General features: G+C 41.5%; 1 protein-coding gene across 1 annotated transcript; it reads right to left on the bottom strand.

Moving 5' to 3' along the window:
• Positions 1-11,670: 11,670 nt before the first annotated feature.
• LOC132404363 (interleukin-8-like) lies at positions 11,671-14,146 on the bottom strand. Its single transcript, XM_059988507.1, has 4 exons — positions 14,022-14,146; positions 13,452-13,581; positions 13,241-13,320; positions 11,671-12,660 (listed from the first exon to the last, which is right to left on the bottom strand). The coding sequence occupies exons 1-4, from the start codon at positions 14,080-14,082 to the stop codon at positions 12,623-12,625; spliced, it is 309 nt and encodes a 102-aa protein (XP_059844490.1). The 5' UTR covers positions 14,083-14,146; the 3' UTR covers positions 11,671-12,622.
• Between the last annotated feature and the right edge of the window lie 8,155 nt (positions 14,147-22,301).

The raw sequence follows: 22,301 nt of genomic DNA, 5'->3' as shown, positions 1-22,301 counted from the left end.
TATTACATATTGTCACATCTGTAAATATCAACAAAAATCTTGTTTTTCTAATAAATGTTTCTCTTTAAGCATTTCAAAACTGAAAAGTGTTCCTTCTGTCATTATGTTGCAAAGAACTGTTATTCCTTTAGCTGTCCAGTCCTTAAATCTAGCATGCAATTTATTTGGTGTAAAATCCGAGTCATATGCACACCATTTTAGAATTGCAATATCTCCCTCTAGATTATATTCTTTTATAGTAGTTTTCCATATTTTAAGAGTCAATTTCACCCATGGGTTATCAATAGTATTTATGTACCTTTGCAGGTTATTAACAGTGAAAATTGCTTGTATGGGGGTGGGAAGTACCTGCTCCTCATTGTTTTTCCATTGAGTGTCATATGATGGGTTGCACCAACATATCACAGCTCTCAACTGTGCTGCAAAATAATAATCTCTAAGAGAAGGCAAGCCCCATCCCCCCTTTTCCTTTGCTAATTGCAAAGTTTTGAGATGAACTCTAGGCCTGCCAAATATACTTTGTTAGCATCTTGTTCCATTCGTTGAATTGATTTTGATTAATTTCTATTGGTAGGGTCTAAAAGAGATACAACAGTCTGGGCAGTATATTTGTTTTAATAGACTCAATCCTTGAACTGAGACTGAAAAAAGGAATCAGGTTCCATCTTGCCAAATCTTCCTTAATTTTTTTTATATAAAGGCTGATAATTACATTCTGATAATTTTGCCAAATCTTTTGGCATAATGATGCCCAAATATTTGAAAGACTCTGTGTGCCATGCCCAGGGATATTTACTTTCAATTTCTCTTGGTGAGCTATAGTAATATGAAAGTAATTGGGTTTTATCTATGTTGATCTTGTATCCTGATAATTGACCATATTGTTCAAAGGATTGCATTAATTTAGGTAAGGAGTATGTTGGTTGCTCTAGATAGATCAAAATGTCATCCACATAACAAGCCAATTTATGCTCTGTCCCTTTAATAGTAGTTCCCCTGATATCTTCTTTTTGTCTGATGTATTGAGCTAATGGTTCCAGAGATAATGCGAAGAATAGCGGTGACCATGCACAACCCTGTCTCGTGCCCCTTTCTACGGTAAGACTATTTGATAAATATCCATTGATTTTAATCCTAGCAGTAAGGTTGTCATATAGTGTCTGTATAGTTTTAATAATTGTGTCTTGGAAACCAAATCTATGTAAAACTCTGTAAATAAAATTCCAATTAACCGATTCAAATGCCTTTTCAGTGTCCACGCTTATCACTATTGCTTCAATTTTGTTTTTTTGTATTTGATCCATAATGTGAAGTGTCCTTCGTATATTGTCATGAGGCTGGCATTGTCATATAAAACCTGTCTGATCATTACGTATCAGTATGGGTAGAAATTCCTCTAATCGTTTGGCCATGATGGAGGTAAATAACCTTTAATCTACATTAAGAACGGGTATTGTTCTAAATAACCCACATTCCATTTTATCCTTGCCTTCTTTCGGTATAGCTGAGATTATTGCTTCCTTCCAACTGGATGGCATTTGTGCCTTTTTTAGAGTCCAGTTTAGTGTGGGGAGTAAAACAGGAATTAACTCATTTTTAAATTCTTTGTACTACTCTGCCGTATACCAATCTGATCCTGGTGACTTGCTTAATTTAAGCCTACTAATTGCAGCTTTTAATTCAACTTCAGTTATGTCAGCAGTCATTGTTCTATTTTGTTCTTCGCTTGAAGTGGGTAGCTCTAGAGAATTCAAGAAGGTGTCAAGTTGAGTTATGCTTCCCCCTGGAACTTTGGAATATAGAGTTTTGTAAAACACTTCAAAAGCTTCTTGAATTTCACTTAGCTTATTTTTTATCATTTTCGTTCTTGGGTCCCTAATTCTATGAATTATATTTTCTGCTATCTTTTTTTTTCAGTTTCCACACCAGTATTTTCATAGATTTTGATCCACTTTCATAATGTCTCTGTTTCAGAAACATTAAATTTTTCCTGATTTCTTGCGTAGCAAAACTATTAATTTAATTCCTAATTCTTTTAATTTCCCTGAATGTATCTTGTGCCGAATTCAATGTGTTTTTTCTCTAACTCCTTCAGCCTATTTTGTAATTTCTTTAATGTTTTATTCCTTATTTTTTCTTATATGAAGATATCACTATAATTTTCCCTCTTAAGACAGCCTTCAGAGTATCCCATAATCTGGGAGGTGAAACCTCTCCATTATCATTAAATTCTAAGTAAAGACCAATCTCTTTTTTAATTTGTTCCTTAAAGTACAGATCATTGAGTTGACTTGAATTTAGTTTCCAAATAGTATTCTTTGGTTGTAGGTCAAAATCAACAGATAAATATATAGGTGCATGATCACTTACATCTATTGTCCCAATTCTGCAGGTGTTTATTTTGTCTTTGTCTTTTCCAGATGTTATGAAATAGTCTATTCTTGCATATACAGAATGGGGAGCAGAATAATGAGTGTAATCCCTTCTGTTGGGGAAAAGGTCCCTCCAGATATCAATTAAACCAACATCCTCAAAAAGTTTATTAACTTTCTTATGTAAAGATTTTGTTTCATAGGTTTTTCTATTGGAAGAGTCTAAGTTTGGTTGTAATTGTAAATTTAAGTTTCCCCCACATATCAGGAGACCTTCTGGTTCTGTTACCATAATATCAGTAATTTTCTGAAATAAACCAATATCACTTCCCGGGAGTGCGTATATATTCAATAGAGTAACTGAATTTCCATCTATATTCCCCCTTACCAGAATATATCTGCCCTCTTTGTCTCCCATTTCAAATACTTTTTCAAAATTTAGCTTACTTGAGATAAGAATAGCAACTCCTCTCCTATGTCCTGATTTATATGAGTAGAAAAACAGATTAGTGAAGCACATTCTCTTTAGTTTTCTATGCTCATTATCACTTAAATGAGTTTCCTGTAAATATACTACATGGGCTTGTTCTTTTTTCATTTTGGATAAAATTCTATTATGTTTGATTGGATTTAATAGCCCATTAACATAAAAAGAAATGAATTTTACTTTGTCCTTAGCCATCTGTATTTATCTATCAATGCATCATTGAATTTAGCAGAATAAAACTTAATCAATCTACTCTTTGAACAAATAAGAACCAAGAAACACAAATAATAACAAAAATGGCAACAAACGTGTGATTCCAAGGCTGAGGTCTCTGGTAGATGACCCTGCATTGAGCTAGAGGAAATGTCTAGCTGTGGGGGATAACCCCTCCTACTTGTGAGTTGAGGGCCCCCATTGCAGTATTCATAAAGGTCAGTGAACAAATCCATTACACAGAAAAGATTTCCCTGTGTACTTCTCCTATATAAATATATACATGCACACACAGACACATATACATATATATTACATACATGCACATATATGCACACACATATATATATATTCTCATTTTGTTGGGGAAAAAGGAGTAAGTGAGCGAATAAAGAATAACAACTTAATATAAAATCCACATTATAATAAGTATTTCTCAAGATAAGTATATCACTGTCTACTTTTGCTTCCGTTTAGATTCTCAACATTTTGAAAGTTAGCCAAACCTTTTGGCTCTTCTGGAGGGGGTGAGGACTGTCTTTGGTAAACTCCCAGTCTCTTTCTGATATACTTCTCTCGGCCTCCATCCATCTCCTGCCTTCTCGATTCTCGCACTATTTCGCAAGTGGAACGGGATAATTCCTCTGCCAGGCTTTCCCTCGGTTTGATCATGCTGACAGGCAACCCTCTGGCCTTCATGTCTGTAGTCGCCTCTTGCACTGTCTGGTACAACCGCGTCCCATCTTCATAAAATACATGAAGTTTAGCAGGGTACAGAGTTTGAAATCTAATCCTTTCTTGCTTTAGTACTCGCTTTACTTCAGAGTATTCTTTACATTTCTGCAGGTCCATGGGGGGGGGTGTAATCTTGGTTGAAATATATTAATTTATCACCTAAAAACAAAACACCCTCTTCTTACCCCAGGCCCTTCGTAGAATCTCCGCCTTGGTACTGTACCGAAGGAATTTAATTATTATTGAGCATGGCTTATCTGCTCTGTCTTGGGTAGGCTTCTGGACTAGCGCATGATGTGTTCTCTCAATTTCCAGCTCCATAGTCAACGGAAGCTCCAGCATGTCCCACAGCAACTTTCCAACAAACTCCATCATAGACGAGCCCTCTGCTCCTTCGGGAACGTTTTATATTCTGATATTTTTCCACCATGATCTTCCCTCCAGATCAAGCAGTTTACTTTCTTGGTGATTTAATATTTTTATTGTCTTACTCAGTATTTGTTCCACGTTTTGAATGCGATCTTCCACCTTCTCAATTCGAGTTTCTGCCACTGCTATTTTTTGATTGACGTTAGTGAGCTCTGACTTAATATCATGCAGCTGCTGCTTTATATCTTTCTGAAACTCCCTTATCTCTTTCAGAATTTCGATGATATTCACCGCTTCGCCTGAACGAGGCCCATCATCCACCTCACTAGCACACGGTCGGGTAGGAGAGCCGCTCGCTGCACTCCTCTCAGCCGCAGGCTCCACAGTGTCGCTTTTTCTATTTCCATTCTTTTGCCCCATTCTTGCCCCTCTTTTCAGTTCAAATATTTTTTGAAAAATACAATATTTGATGGGTTAATGGGGCTTAATGCGTGTTTTTCTAGAGGAGCTAGTGACTTAAGCTGCCATTCTCGACGATGATGTCACCGGAACCTCCAAGAGAGTCCATGTCTGTCATGTCTGGTGCAGATCCCTGCATTCTGTTTGGGTTTTTATTTGCAGTGACTACCAAGACTATCCGGTCTCACAGTGGATGGTAGTGTCTGTGGGTTCATGGACACATTCAGAAATATAATGGCAGAGGGGAAGAAGTTGTTAACTTCAGGTTAGCTTATCCACTTATACACCTCCCAGTCTGTAGTAAGAAGAAGAGGTCATGCCCCTGATGTTGGGCATCCTGAATCCTTGAGAAAATGTATTTAGAAGCTGTTCTCAATGGTGGGTAGGCAGGTGCCCATGATGGAGCTGGCTGAGACAACAACCTTCTGCACACTCTTTCAATCTTGTCCATTGGTGTATACAGTCTAAGTAACATAAATTAACAGTTCAACCTCAGCTAGCTCATGGGTTTCTCACAGCAAGTTCTGTTCTAGTGCGAAGGGGGACAACTAGAAACCGGGTTTTACTACACTGTACTTAATGTTCACACAAAAGGGGAAAGAAATTCTGATGCCATATAGTACAGTACACTTCCACAAGCCTGTACACACACACACACACACACACACACACATACACTCACTCACTCACTCACTCTCACACACACACACACACACACACACACTCACACACACACACACACACACACTCACTCACTCTCACACACACACACACACACTCTCACACACACACACTCACTCACTCTCACACACACACACACACACACACACACTCACTCACCCACTCACTCTCACACACACACACACACACACACACACACACACTCACTCACTCTCACATACACACACACACACACACACACTCACTCTCACACTCTCACACTCTCACACACTCACACACACACACACACAGCGAGAGTCGAGATTCGGTCAATGGAAGACCCCAGTGAGTCGGTCGCTGGTTTAAACTTTCACTAGCCCAAAAGCGGTGAGCTGAGATCGATCCAGAGTATCGATAAATGACTCTCTCCAAGCAGCCCGTGAGGGTGAGTTTGCTTCCATTCGGCTACGAAAGTGTGATTGTCACGTAGTTAATCCACAGGAGTGGGTTCTCTGGTGAGGGGAAAACCTTTGTGAATACCACGTGTGCGTTTACCCTTTGTCTGGGTGTGGTGTTCACTGAAGGAAGGTACCCCTGTGGCAAATCACTGTTGGAGTTACTTCATAAATCGTGGAACTGGATAAGTGGCTATCACATTGTGCGTGAGTGGGGTAACCTTGTGGAATCTACCGGTGTGTCGACCCTTGGCTGGGTGATGGTTCACTTGGAGATGGTATGTCAGTGATAAGCTACTGTTGGTGATAATCCATACGTGGATTCTGTTTGAGTATCCTGTGGCCACCACTTCGGGATGACCCGTAGCTGAATTCCGGTGTGGTACCACTTGTGTTGAAAGGATATTCATTGAAGATCACTGTCGGTGACACTTCGTGTGTGGAGTGGAACAACTTCGGAGATAAAACCTACTGCTGTTGTTATTTTGTATTGCTGTGGTGGAGTATATGGAATATCGATGTAATTGCCTTCTCACAGTATTCGCCTCTGGATTACAAACATCTCGCATTAATTAACCTGTGTATTTGAATTGAACTTTCTTACACACCATTGTAAGACTGTATCACTTACGACCTAAGCTTGAAGAAGTTTTAGGGGTTTATATATTTACCCTTATATATGCATAACACCATTAACTCTTGATTTACCTAGTCTAAGTTACTATATAATGTAGTCACTAATAAAATAGTGTTTTGTTAACAGACTCCAGCTGTGTTCTCTTGCTGCTGATACTTTCACAGGGTTGTGTGAACGTAACATAACCTTCACCCTTTAATTTCCTCTAATCATCTTAGAATGATGCCCTCTCATACTAGCCATTTTATTCCTGGGAAAAGGGCACTAGCTGTTCATTGTATAAATTATGCTTATCCATTTATACACAGCTATCAAGTCATTTCTCATCCTTTTTCTCCAAAGAGAAAAATCCTAGCTTGCTCCACCCTTCCTCATCAGACATGCTCTCTAATCCAGTCATCATCTCCTCTGCAGCCTCTCTAAAGCTTCCTCATCCTCACTATAATGAAATCAGAAATGAACAGAATTCTCCATAACTTCCGTCACCTCCAACGGGATCCCACCACCAAGCTCATCTTTCCCTCTCCTCCTTTCTGCTTTCCACAGGGATCGCTCCCTACATGACTCCCTTGTCCACTCGTCCCCCCCCATCCCTTCCCACCAATCTCCCTCCTGGCACTTATCCTTGTAAACGGAACAAGTGCTACACCTGCCCTTACACTTCCTCCCTCACCACCATTCAGGGCCCCAGACAGTCCTTCCAGATGAGGCGACACTTCACCTGTGAGTCGGCTGGTGTGGTATACTGTGTCTGGTGCTCCTGGTGTGGCCTTTTATATATTGGTGAGACCCGATGCAGACTGGGAGACCGTTTCGCTGAACACCTACACTCTGTCCGCCAGAGAAAGCAGGATCTCCCAGTGGCCACACATTTTAATTCCACGTCCTATTCCCATTCTGATATGTCAATCTATGGCCTCCGCTATAACCATATAACAATTATAGCACGGAAACAGGCTATCTTGGCCCTTCTAGTCCATGCTGAATGCTTACTCTCACCTAGTCCCACCTACCTGCATTCAGCCCATAACCCTCCATTCCTTTCCTGTCCATATACAATATCCAATTTTACTTTGAATGACAATACCGAACCTGCCTCTACCACTTCTACTGGAAGCTCATTCCACATACCTACCACGCTCTGAGTAAAGAAGTTCCCCCTCATGTTACCCCTAAACTTTTGCCCCTTAACAAACAACTCATGTCCTCTTGTTTGAATCTCCCCTACTCTCAATGGAAAAAGCCTATCCACGTCAACTCTATCTATCCCCCTCATTATTTTAAGTACCTCTATCAAGTCCCCCCTCTACCTTCTACGCTCCAAAGAATAAAGACATAACTTGTTCAACCTTTCCCTGTAACTTAGGTGCTGAAACCCAGGTAACATTCTAGTAAATCTCTGTACTCTATTTTCTTGACATCTTTCCTATAATTCGGTGATCAGAACAGTACACAATACTCCAAGTTCGGCCTCACCAATGCCTTGTACAATTTTAACATTACATCCCAACTCCTAAACTCAATGCTCTGATTTATAAAGGCCAGCATACCAAAAGATTTCTTTAAATGAAAGACTAAGGCCATAAAAAACTGATTCTGAATTTTACAGAGAAGTTGTCCAAAAAAATTTTTTAGAAGTAGTTGTGAAGTATTGCTCAACTTGCCCTGGCTAGTCTTACAAACAAACAACCAGAAACGATACACTCAGAGGCCACTTTATTAGGTACATCCGAGCACCTGCTCATTCATGCAAATATCCAATCAGCCAATCATGTGGCAGCAACTCAATGCATAAAAACATGCAGACATGGTCAATTGCTGCATTCAGAAGCCAGCACAACTCTGACAGGTTTACCTACGCTCAGTCCGCCAGAGAAAGCAGGATCTCCCAGTGGCCACACATCTAATTCTACATCTCATTCCCATTCTGATATGTCTATCCATGGCCTCCTCTACTGTCAAGGTGAAGCCACACTCAGGATGGAGGAACAACACCTTATATACCGGCTGGGTAGCCTCCAACCTGATGGCATGAACACTGATTTTTCTAACTTCCGTTAATGCTCCTCCTCCCCTTCTTACCCTATCCCTTACTCATTTATTTATTATTTTTTCTTTATTCCCTCTCTCTCTGTCCCTCTCACAATCATTCTTTGCCTGCTCTCCATCAACCTCTGGTGGTCCCCTCCCCCTTTCTTTCTCCCTAGGCCTCCCTTCTCTAGCTCTGTATCACTTTCGCCAATCACCTTAGCTTCATCCCACCCCCTCCAGTCTTCTCCTATCATATCACATTTCCCCCTCTCCCCACTACTTTCAAATCTCTTACTATCTTTCCTTTCAGTTAGTCCTGACGAAGGGTCTCGGCCCGAAACGTCGACAGTGCTTCTTCCTATAGATGCTGCCTGGCCTGCTGTTCCACCAGCATTTTGTGTGTGTTGTTTGAACACAATACTGGTGTCTTCATCAACTTGTTTGGTCACTTCCTTGAAGAATTCAGTGAAGCTTGTGAGACATTACCTGTCCTTCACAAACTCATGATGACTGCTCCTAAAGTAGTCTATGCTGTCCCAAATGTAAATCCTGTCTCTAAGACTATTCTCCAGTCATTTTCCCACCACTGATCTAAGATTCACTGGTCTAAAATTCCATGACTTATGCATTAACAAAGGAAAAAACACTTACTGCGCTCCAATACTCTGGTACAACTCCTGTAACCAGTGAGGATGCAAAGGTTATCAGTAAAGATGCAGCATTGTCTTCTTTTGCTCTCTGAGTAACCAGGGCTGTACCTCGTTCAATCCCAGGGACTTACTGTAGTAAACTACGTATACCTGTCTGGACACGCCCCTCTGCTGACTGCTCCTGTGGCTCCTCCCACAGACCCCTGCATAAAGGCGATTGGAGGTGCTGCTCCTCCCTCAGTCTCCGAGATGTTGTGGTCACTTTTGCTGCTAATAAAAGCCTATCATTCGCCTCCTGTCTCCGAGAGTTATTGATGGTGCACCAATTTTATTAGCAGCAATTTTAAAACATGGAGAGCATTTTATGACCAGACAGATTGGATATTGACCCTCAATCTCCCGAAGCCAGCATTGCTTTTGAACTCTGGCTTGCATGCTTCCAATCGTAGCTGGAGGAGATTCGTGTGACCGAGCCGGCAACGGTGCACAAAATCCTCCTCTCCAGAGTCAGTCCACGGGTATACTCCCTTATCAGGGACCTGTCGACCTACCAAGGGGCACTGGACACCCTCAAAAGACAGTACCTGCGGCTGGTGAACACCGTCTATGCAAGACATCGCTTAGCGACACGGCGGCAGTGGACCAGAGAGTTGAGCGCTGAGTTTGTCCGGGCCCTACAGACACTCGTGCGGGCCTGCGACTGCAGGGGACTGACGGCGGAACAGCATGCGGAGCTCCTGGTACGAGACGCCTTCATTACAGGGATCAGGTCAGTGTACGTGCGCCAGCAGCTGCTGGAACACGCCGATCTTACCTTACAGTCGGCGATTGAGCTGGCCGACACACTAGAGGCCGCTCTGCACAATGCTGACACTGTCCAGGCGTGCGATCTCCTGCCAGCCCCGTGGACGCCACAGACCCCACCACCTGGCCAAACGACCTCAGCTGCTGCCAGTCACGAGTCTGTGAACTCCTCACAACCCATTGGTGTATCGACCACAGCTGCTGCCAGTCGCGAGTCTGTGAAGTCCCTGCAACCCGCCAGCGTATCGACCACAGCTGCTGCTAGTCGCAAGTCCGCGCAGTGTTATTTCTGTGGGCCCAAAAAGCACCCCCAAAAATGCTGCCCAGCCCAAGAAGCTACCTGCTCCAGCTGCAGAAAGAAGGGCCACTTTGCTTCGCCAAGGTCTGTAAGTCTAAACCACGAGCAGGGCTGAGCCACGCCGCATGTGAGGCATGGGGGTGGCCATCTTTGTTGGTGCCACCTCGCTCCGCCTCCGACCCACGGGTGCTTACCGGGCCCCAAGACGGCGATTCAACTCTGGCCTCCGTGACCCTCGACCAAAGAGCCCCACACCAGCTTGCAAGGTCAATGACGGACATCCTGGTGGAGGGGCACAGGACTAGCTGTCTGTTTGACACGGGCAGCACTGAGAGTTTTATTCATCCGGACACAGTGCAACGCTGTGGACTCGTGACACAGCCGGTAAGGCAGAGGGTCACCATGGCTTCTGGATAGCATTCCACATACATCCGGGGGGGCTATGTAGCAACATCGGTGGTGCAGGGCACATAATATCGGGACTTTGCGTTACTGGTCATGCCTCAACTGTGTGCCCCTGTGCTATTGGGGCTCGACTTCCAGAGCCACCTGAAAAGTGTGACAATGGAGTATGACGGGCCCCTCCCACCAATCACTGCAGTTGACTAATTGTGGGAGAGAGTTCCAAACATCCACCACTTGTGGCTCATCCTCCAAACCCAGATTCTGCTAAGAAATCACCCTTTAACCAAGACAATCTCATAAACCCTGAAAGACCAATATCCTGTTTCCAAGGCAGGGGTCACAACTAACCCAGTGTGATTTTACCAATGATGGGCTCAGCAATTTAAACTTGCCAGCATTTAAGGTAAATGTACAGAGAGTCATGAGGCAAATTTGAGTAAAACCATATGGACACATTGTACATAGTGTTTATAATAATTATCCCTTAAAATTATGCCTGTTATGACATGCATCCAACCACATCAACCTCTGAGGTTTATATGCTCTAACTCTCCAGAAATTCAACAGCTGGCATGGTCTCCTTAAAGATTCAGACGCACCCCGCTAATTGGCAACCACCTTTTGGTGACAGGATTTTAATATTTAAAGTGCACCTGAACCAGGGTTCAGTGCTCAATTGTCAGCGGTACTTCAGATTCTTGTTGAGCATCCAGTTTGAAACCCTGTCTGCATTTCAGTCTTGTATCATGTCTTGGATATTCCAACATCGGGTCCTAACTTAGGTTGATCGTAACGCCCCGTTTTCTTAATTCTAGTCACATAAGACATTGGATTTAAACAGATATTTGTAAAACTCTCTAAAATCCCACTGACATTGTGTAAATTTGGCCCTTGACCCATTGCCCTTTAGTTAGTTCATTTATTAAATGGAGATGCACAGGACTATATACTGAAAATTCAAAAGCACCAACAGCGAATTCTTCATGAAAATATAATTTATTTTAACCTCTCAGGAATGCTCAAAAATTCATTCACATATATCAAATGTCCAGACTACATGGATGATAAACAGGATCCAGTCCAGTAAAAGCTCCCTCAAAACAAAATATTTCTATAACCACATAGAACATAAGGCCATAAGGTCTATATGGTGATAGAAATAATTCACCCGAAGGGCTTTTACTGACTCTATAGACTATATTCTCATTTAAAAGTCTCATTTCTTCCAGTGATTATCAGTCTATTACCAGTACTAAAATGTAGGTATTTCACATTAAAATTACGTCTGTGGAGCGTTTACTTCAACACATTTTGGATAGATCCTAAAATCTAACATGGTGAACAGTATTGCAGTAAAAAAGCACAAAGTGATTTTCAAGCATTTGTTCTGATATTTCAACATAAGAATGCTTCACTCAAATTAGAGCAAACACATTTGGTCAAAAGTATTTTCATCCAGTATACCACTGATCCTGAACAGTATTTAAGCAGGAAAGGGGAAGGTGAAGCACTTAAACAGGAAAGGGAAGGTTGGAGTAGGAATCATTCCAAACAATCCCATGTGTCCTCCTGCTTTAATTTCAGAGATGGGAGAGAGCACAGTCCAGCACCCCAACACTGGCTTCCTTGTGGCCTGAGATCATTTTAGCACTGTCATCTTGGAAATTAATCAACAGATTTATTTTTTCATCACCACCATCTCCCAACCTCACAGCTAAAATTAAGTCTTAGCAAATGACTCTGGACTCATTTACACTTTTACAGATCACAGAATTTATTTTAATTATCATAAATGGCACAAAAGAACATTGCATTTGCACAAAGCTTAATACAAAGGTCAGATGGAATCATCAAATATAAACAGATAGCACAGCAGGCTTTAGACATGTCATGTGACAGGGAGGAACTCCAAGATCACTCTCAGACGACAATGAAGAGGAGACACTGGAACGAACCACTGGATGGTGACATCACAGAGTTAACACCCGGGGCTGAGTTTCCATCATTCCCCGTCGGATAATCCAGAGATGGAATTGATTCCCTCATTTTACAGCTTCAGTTTTTTTGATTTATGTTGTTTCCCACCTGTAAAATAATTGAATAAATTGTATCATTACCCACAGTGATTCAGCATATAGTGTCTAAAGCAACAAAATTAAAAGAACTTTCAAACTGACTTTCCACAAAAAGATGCCTTGGAAACTTGCTCACATCTCATTGATATTGCAAAAGGCATTAACCAAACTGTATCGTACTCTGTTCAAGTTCATTCCTATCTTCACCCAAAGGTACACTATGCAAGCAGATACCAAGGCATTAGCATTTGTGCCAAGGTAAAGATACTAATAACTATCTTGGCATTAACATTGCTATTGTCCCTGGCATCAACAATTCATTATCTACTATATTGACCTGAGTTGTCATCTTCAAACACACATTTTTCAATCTCTACTTCCTGGTCCCTACCACAGTTGTGAGAGGATCAGCTCTCTCAACAAACATGGTGAAAGAGTTTGCTGTCATTCCAGGTTACGGCTGGAATGACAGTGAGGAGCAGACAGCAACCTCCACTATGAAGGACCAGAATCACACAGAAAAAATAATTCATTACATCTATGTTACTTAACATCTTAAGTGTAAATTTTGACAAGCACCAAACACTGACCTTTCATGGCTGTTATAAGAGCCTGCAACCACTTGGCATCAGGATCCACACACACTTTCTTCTCATTTTTCAGGGTGACACTGCGAAAAGAAAAAGTCTTTCAAAATTTATTTCTCAGAAACAGTTTGTCTCCTCTTGAAGTGCACAGTTTATGAAACAATCATCAGTAAAGGAATAAAGTTAAAGTTGATAATCTGGCTGCTTTACTCACATTATCTCTGCTCTCTCACAGGACGACCCACTGGGAATGTATTTCAAGCTCCTGATGATCTTCGGATTAATAAATTTGGAGGTCGTCCCAATGCATTTGCACTGGCTTTGTGCTCCTGGAATCCGAACACCTGAGGAAAGATTATATTCACTCAGGTTTCATTGTTGCTCCAAGGAGAGCAAAGCCTGTAAAACTTGCTGATGTTCCTCCAGCATGTTTGTTTCATCAAAGCATGACCAGACAGGAGCTTGCACATCTCACTCTCAAATGTTGGAAGAACTTTCATTAATATGAAATGCTTCTCCTGAAACTTAATTAGAAGCTTAAATAAAAAGACTAATGAATAGCTTTGGCACAAAAGCAATACAACTCCTGGTTGACTATAGTTCACTGATGAATTTCTTTCTAACTCTGCAGACTAGCTACTCGATTTACAGTTACAGATGTTTAAATATTTCTCACTTAAATTGCTTTCTACATTGTTGACAGCACATGATCCACAAAATATGAGCTTCACTTGTACAACTGTTTAATTAAGAAAATAACATAAATTCAGATAACTCAACATACCCTGTGCAGCAATGGCACACAGGAGGAGGATGAGGATGGTTACAGTGGCTGTTCGGTCCATCTTCCACTTGGTACTGCTGGAGAGATGTCTGCTGAAGGATCGTCTGTTCAACGCAGCAGGTCTCTGCAGAATCACCTTTACACTCAGACATCCAGTGAGCTCCTATTTATGGGAATTCTCTTCTCTCATTTGCATAACCTCTTACAGGGAACTCTGCCAAACACTGACACCTGAAGTAGGGAATTTCCCTGCTCCCAATTCAGATCCACTTTCACTTCTGTAGCTCTACATTTCAGCATGTGTGTGGTGTAGAACTGCAGTTAGATTATCTGTCAATATGGATGTTGATTCTGTTCTGCACAATGCGAAAAATGTATAATTCACTTTTTGCACAGAGTGGTGCAAAATGAACCAACTGTTTCCGTCCACTTTCCAAAAATCTGGTTTACTTCTCACAGGCTTGGAAATTCTGCAGATCAGGAGAACAAGATGGAATTTATACCTGCAGTTTCCAGGCAAATCTCTCCCATTCATAACTTGCACATTACAGCATGTCTCTGTTCACCTAAATGCTGCAGATTTGGAAATGCACAGTTATTTCCAACATTGGATATATCCACACTTTCTGTGAAGAATATGCACGTTGCTGCATTGGTCCCAGACTTGGAATCATTCTTCCTTCTTATCCATCCTCAGACTTCGCATTTTAAATATTTGTTCTGCCAACCTCACTCAGTTGCAACACAGCAAACACTCATTGCCTCACCCCCTCCCCCAGTCTGCAAATCCCAGAGCATGCTCCACACCACAGAACTCATTTTACCTACAGTATGAACTCCTTCTCCATAATCTCTTTGCCACCGAACTCTGCCTGAAGCCTCTTATACAACGTTTACATCCAGGTTTCATTTCAGAATCACAGGATTAAAAAAAAGAATCTTGAATTCTCAGGATTCAAGAGAAATGAGCTGAAGATGATGGCCTGCAACTTCATATGAGTGGTAAAAATCAAACAAAGGAAACTACATCATTAATACCACTTTATTAATAACTGTCAACATTGACAGTTCACGGTCATTAACTGTGGCTGGCAAAAGTGCATTAAAATATCCTGTAAATCGAAAATAAAACCTGCAGATTCCGGAAATCTAAAATAAAACCGTATGTAACTCTCAGCAGGTTAGCAAAACATTACATAGTTTAAAGGAACAGGTGAAGATGTTGAGATATCTTTTTCCTGTCAAGGAGCAGTTAAGGTGAGGCAAGCAGGATATCACCATCACAGATCTCTGATCACATCTCTCAGCATGGCTCAATCAAAACCATCCCACAGGAATACTTAGTTAGTTGCATAACCCACAGCTCCGACTGAACCAGGTGTTGAAGAGCTTGAGAGTGGGAAACAGCGAACAACATGCAAGAGATCATGCAAAATTAAACCAACATTTAAAAGTTATAACAATCAATTATTTTCATTCATTGTTAAAACAAGAACAGCAATTGAATCCATTATAGTTAACGCCATTAAGTCAAAAGAATGGGGCAAGGTTGACGAGGTAAATGCAGATAGCTCTGATGTTTATATCAAACTATTGTCAATAAAATCATCCACCTAACCTTATTTAACCAGGAATTCAGCACAGAAAATCATAGCAAGAGTGTTTCGATATATTTTTCACAGTGAAATGTGTTATTATTCTGAAAATACAAAGATCCAATTTTTCTGGAACTAGCTTTTACTTTTCACGTTACTCTCTATATTGTGACTTTTTGTGCTCAAACTGTACAAAGGATTACAGGTGTCCCCCCCTTTACAAAGGTAGAGCGCTCCTATGAAACCTTTCTTCAGCCAAAATGGCGTAAAGTGAAGAACCATTAATTTATATGGAAAAATTTTTTTTGTAAAAGTGGAAATCCACTTTGTAATGTGAAAATAGGTTACTAATCTAGGTCTTTTGCAAAAGCGAAGTGGCATAAAGCAAACATTCATAAAGCGGGGGTGGGGGGGGGACACCTGTACAATAATCTGCTGTAAATGTAGAAGGAATTTAGTGATGGCTTTCTAAGATGTTTTAATATCACAATAATTGCTTTCTTTTTGCACCAATTAACTATTTTATTTAAATAAATATTATGTGTGTGTGTGTGTGTGTGTGTGTGTGTGTGTGTGTGTGTGTGTGTGTGTGTATGTGCGCGCGCATGGCCCCATGTTGACTACCCCGCAGTGTTATCCGGCCAGCTACGTCATGGTCGACGCTCAGCTGGAGGGCTGAAGAAGCGCTATAAGGATCAGGTGAAGAATGCTTTAAGGAAGTGAAAGATCAGACCCGAGGACCTGGAGGATGTTGCTGCTGACCGTAACACTTGGCGACAGCTGTGTGGGGATGGGGTTCGTATTCTGGAGATGAAAAGAACAACTAGAAGACAGCAGAAGAGAGCCAGGAGAAATGCTGCCATGGTTGCCATCACTACCACCAATACCACATATACATGTCCCAACTGCAATAGAACTTGTGGGTCCAGGTTAGGACTGTATAGTCATCAGAGATCTCACTGTTAAAGGAGTGGATGTCATCATCGGATTTCGATGGACAGCCAAAAAGAGAGAGAGAGAGCGAGAGAGAGAGAGAAAATGTGTGTTTGTGTGTGTGTATTTCTTTTTGTAATCTACAGTTTTTTATGTATTGCACTATACTATTAAAACAAATTTCACAATATACTGAAGGTCAGTGATTCTAAACATGATTTTGATTCTGATTAACATCATGGTAATAAAAACACAGAGTTTAGAAAGAAGAATGAGATTGATTTCATTGAAACTATCAGATTCTGAGTGGACTTGATAGAGCAGATGCTGAGAAGGGTTTACCCCCAATAGTGCATATTGTGTAATTGAAATTTGAACAATTATGTATATGTATTGGAGGATTAAGCATTTAAGCATTCTTCTTTGTTTAAATATCTAATTGTTGATCATATGCAAAAATACGTTAACAGCATTCACCATAATGCTACCACATGATACGTGAGCGTCTCACTTAAAGTAAATTCGAAGTAGACCTGTATTCGTGGACTCCTGTGTCTTTATTTGAAACAATTTAGTGTTTTGAAGTTACAAAACTTAACAGGGGAGTTATCCACCATGCGCATAAACATCAGATCAGCATTGCTCTCACTGATGAACAGAACAGGTATGAAGGACCATATGCATTTCTCCCACTGCCACCTCTTGTGTCTTCATGGACTTTGCAAAGCAAAGGCAGAGCTTGACATGGTAGACAGATGGCTGCACAAGGTATGATAATTTCAGTGCTGATCAATTCTTTCATGCTGTGAGATTGACCTCATTCCATCTGATATTGTTTGTTCTTCACCAACTTGAATCAGGCCACCTTTGGTCAACCATAGATGATCCTTAAAGATGATTTCATGTTTACTTTGTTGGTTACAAATCTGGATTATTGACTCCCCTCCAGCACAATCTGGTATTCATCAAAATGGTTCCCAGTAAGAAAAAGGACAACAATGATCTAATGAGAAATGAGCTAATGAAAATATACATTGTATCAGAGTGAGACATTTATATTTTATTATTTTATCATTGGTAGAATTGGCATCAGATGCCTGGAAATAAAAGAATGTTATAACTAAGTTTATTTTTACTATTCTCCATCTTTGATGTCTTGTTATCCACGTGACAAGAAATTGAGACAGGCATTTATATGTTGTTCCGTGCTGCAGTGATGGGAATATATAATAATATAATGTTTCAAAATTTATCACGGCTCCACATTTCAAGGGGCAGAACTGATTAAAGCTTCAATATCTGTAGATTCAAGATGCGTGTAATCTTCTTTTCCTAGAAGGTAACAATAATAACTGCATTGATTGAACAAGTACATTTCAGTTCCATTTAAAACTTACTGCCTTTTCACTATGTTGTCTTCACTCACCAGATCATTCCATTTGGCTGATTGACCAACCTAATTCTTAGCTGATTGGTGCCTGAAATCTTCACTCTTCAGAAACCAGCATCTGCGACAATACCATTGAGAACAGACACGAGTACAGACACCAGCTAAACCAACACCGCAGCACTCAATGCAAAATATACACATACTCAGTTAAACTTCTAAACCAAAAGTTTTAAACTTGATGATTCCATGAAATTTATTTAATGCTTCCCCAATGTCTCCACAAATCCCACATGCAAGTGATAGGATATATTGTGTATATATTGGGTTTATATGTGAGTGAAAACATTTGATGCACTGTGTGGAACTGGTGTGGGAAAAATTGGACAATATTGCAAGATCTGACCAGATTATTATAGACAATAGACAATTGGTGCCAAAGTAGACCATTCAGCCCTTCGAGCCTGCACCGCCATTTTGAGATCATGGCTGATCATCTACTAACAATACCCGGTTCCGGCCTTGTCCCCATATCCCTTGATTTCCCTATCCATAAGATACCTATCTAGCTCCCTCTTGAAAGCATCCAGAGAATTGACCTCCACTGCCTTCCAAGGCAGTGTATTCCAGACCCCCACAACTCTCTGGGAGAAGAAGTTTTTCCTTAACTCTGTCCTAAATGACCTACCCCTTATTCTCAAACCATGCCCTCTGGTACTGGACTCTCCCAGCATCTGGAACATATTTCCTGCCTCTATCTTGTCCAATCCCTTAATAATCTTATATGTTTCTATCAGATCCCCTCTCAATTCCAGCGTGTACAAGCCCAGTCTCTCGAACTTCTCTGCGTAAGACAGTCCAGACATCCCAGGAATTAACCTCGTGAATCTATGCTGCATTTCCTCCACAGCCAGGATGTCCTTCCTTAACCCTGGAGACCAAAACTGTACACAATACTCCAGGTGTGGTCTCACCAGGGCCCTGTACAAATGCAAGAGGATTTCCTTGCTCTTGTACTCAAATCCCTTTGTAATAAAGGCCAACATTTCATTAGCCTTCTTCACTGCCTGCTGCACTTGCTCATTCACCTTCAGTGACTGATGAACAAGGACTCCTAGATCTCTTTGTATTTCTCCCTTACCTAACTCTACACCGTTCAGATAATAATCTGCCTTCCTGTTCTTACTCCCAAAGTGGATAACCTCACACTTAATCACATTAAGCGTCATCTGCCAAGTATCTGCCTACTCACCCAGCCTATCCAAGTCACCCTGAATTCTCCTAACATCCTCATCACATGTCACACTGCCACACAGCTTAGTATCATCAGCAAACTTACTGATGTTATTCTCAATGCCATCTAAATCATTGACGTAAATTGTAAACAGCTGTGGTCCCAATACTGAGCCCGGTGGCACCCCACTAGTCACCACCTGCCATTCCGAGAAACACCCATTCACCACTACCCTTTGCTTTCAATCTGCCAACCAGTTTTCTATCCATGTCAATGTCTCCCTCCCAATGCCATGAGCTCTGATTTTACCCACCAATCTCCTATGTGGGACCTTATCAAATGCCTTCTGAAAATCGAGGTACACTACATCCACTAGATCTCCCTTGTCTAACTTCCTGGTTACATCCTCGAAAAACTCCAATAGATTAGTCAAGCATGATTTACCCTTGGTAAATCCATGCTGGCTTGGCCCAATCCTATCACTGCTATCTAGATATGCCACTATTTCATCTTTAATAATGGACTCTAGCATCTTCCCCACCACCGATGTCAGGCTGACAGGTCGATAGTTCTCTGTTTTCTCCCTCCATCCTTTCTTAAAAAGTGGGATAACATTAGCCATTCTCCAATCCTCAGGAACTAATCCTGAATCTAAGGAACATTGGAAAATGATTACCAATGCATCCGCAATTTCCAGGGCCACCTCCTTTAGTACCCTAGGATGCAGACTATCTGGACCTGGGGATTTGTCAGCCTTCAGTCCCATCATTCTACTCATCACCGTTTCCTTCCTAATGTCAATCTGTTTCATTTTCTCTGTTACCCTATGTCCTTGGCCCATCCATACATCTGGGAGATTGCTTGAGTCTTCCTTAGTGAAGACAGATCTAAAGCACTTATTAAATTCTTCTGCCATTTCTCTGTTTCCCATAACAATTTCACCCAATTCATTCTTCAAGGGCCCAACATTGTTCTTAACTATCTTCTTACTCGCATTAGGGTTAGGGTTAGGGGGATCTCTGGGGGATGAACTAATTTTGCACCTTGTGCATTATTCCCAAGAATACCTGCCATTACTGTTCCACTGTCTTTTCTGCTAGGCTATCCGCCCAGTCAACTTTGGCCAGTTCCTCCATCATGGCTCCATAGATTCCCCTGTTCAACTGCAACACTGACACCTCCGAGCTGCCATTATCCTTCTCAAATTGTAGATAAAAACTTATCATATTATGATCACTACCTCCCAATGGCTTCTTTACTTCAGGATCGCTTATCAAATCCTGTTCATTACATAACACTAAATCCAGAATAGTCTTGTCCCTGGTCAGCTCTCATACAAGCTGTTCCAAGAATGCATCCCGTAGGCACTCTACAAACTCCCTATCCTGGGGTCCAGCACCAACCTGATTCTCCCAGTTCACCTGCATGTTGAAATCCCCCATAACTACTGCGACATTACCTTTGCCACATGCCAATGTTAACTCCCTATTCAACTTGCACCCAATATCCATGCTACTGTTTGATGGCCTGTAGACAACACCTATTTGGGTCCTATTGCCCTTACTGTCCCTCAGTTCTATCCACACAGACTCTACTTCTCCTGATCCTATGTCCCCCCCTTGAAAAGACTGAATCTTATTCCTCACCAGCAGGGCCACCCCACTCCTTCTGCCCACATTTCTGTCCCTACGATAGCATGTATACCCTTGTACATTCATTTCCCAGGTCTGATCTCCCTGCAGCCATGTCTCCGTTATCCCAACAACATCATAGTTACCCATTCGCACCTGGGCTTCAAGCTCATCCGCCTTATTTCTGACACTTTGTGCATTCAGATATAGAATTTTTAGCCCATTTCTCCTCTCTCTGTTTGAATCTCTGCCTATTGTGCTTAACCCAACTCCCCGAACTCCCATAGGGCTATACACCCCTAGAATTTTGTTGTCCTTCCTAAATTTACTTATTCTTTCTGCACATTTAACTCCATGTTCCGTCAGACCATCCTTCTGTACAAGTGTCCTCCTTATCACATGTTCCGCCTCACCTTTCTCTGCTACACATTTAATATTCCAGAACCGTGTAGTCCCCACCTGTCCTTTATTCTTCCTCTTGCTATCCTCTCTCACGTTCTGGATCCCCGCCCCCTGCAAATTTAGTTTAAACCCCCCAAGAAGCACTAGCAAACTTCCCTGCAAGAATGTTAGTACTGCTCCAGTTCAGGTGTAAACCATCCCTTCGGAACAGATCCCACCTTCCCTGGAACAAAGCCCAATTATCTAAAAACCTGAAGCCCTCCCTCCTGCACCATCCTCTCAGCCACATATTAATCTTTATAATCTTTCTGTTCCTTGCCTCACTCGCACGTGGCACAGGTAGCAATCCTGAGATTATGTGCTGTAAAAAGTCACAGGTGATGGTTTAAGGCTTTTGCTGGATTATTTGCTGCAGCAACAAGTGTTCATTGTGCTCATTGTCCAAGAGTGATGAAATATCAGCTTCAGGGCTTTCTTTCAAGTTTCAGCTTCCAGATTTGTGTATTGTGGAGCCTGGAGCCGTGTTGACTCCTCCCCTTGGGGAAGTGCAAACATGAGGGAAATTCAGAACTGCAGCACAGATTGCAGCCAGTGTTTGTGAGGCCACGTGATCTCCAGGAAATCAGCTTGTTTGTCGCTTCATGAGATTCCATACATCAAAGTCTACACTTGCTCCTGTTTACTTATCATTGGAATTGTATGACAACAAACAAAAAGACTATTCCCAGATCAGCCATGTTATAAGCACATTGCAGTAAACAGAAGCAATCTGCTCTGAGTGTGTATAATAATTTGTATTGTTCTCCCTCAATAAAGATAATGAGTTGTCTAAAGTTCTGATTCAGCAATAGCCCAAATATGCCTAAAACATCAGAAAATTGTTCTATTCAAATTCAGCACCTTGAGGTTCAGAGATGGTGAGTGTGGGAGTAAATCTACCATCTCCATCTCAGTTAAACTACTTCAGTAGCAGAGCAACTCTCCAACCCAACTCTGGATGGGCACATTCGACCTTCCCTACATCCAGCTTTGGCAGATTTTATCAAATATTTCAGCTGGCCTGACGCTACATGACAACCTATAGCAAAGTACCACCAG

Source organism: Hypanus sabinus, chromosome 14, assembly GCF_030144855.1.
Source record: "Hypanus sabinus isolate sHypSab1 chromosome 14, sHypSab1.hap1, whole genome shotgun sequence".
Taxonomy (NCBI): Eukaryota; Metazoa; Chordata; class Chondrichthyes; order Myliobatiformes; family Dasyatidae; genus Hypanus; species Hypanus sabinus.
The sequence above is the reverse complement of the archived record's forward strand: the minus strand, read 5'-3'. Positions and strand labels throughout refer to the sequence as shown.

Coding starts and splice junctions, on each gene's coding strand:
- LOC132404363 (XM_059988507.1), bottom strand. CDS start 14,082: ATGGACCGAACAGCCACTGTAACCATCCTCATCCTCCTCCTGTGTGCC. Junction 13,582..14,021: donor GTGTGCCATTGCTGCACAGG/GTATGTTGAGTT, acceptor ATCTTTCCTCAG/GTGTTCGGATTCCAGGAGCA. Junction 13,321..13,451: donor TGTGAGAGAGCAGAGATAAT/GTGAGTAAAGCA, acceptor TTCTTTTCGCAG/TGTCACCCTGAAAAATGAGA.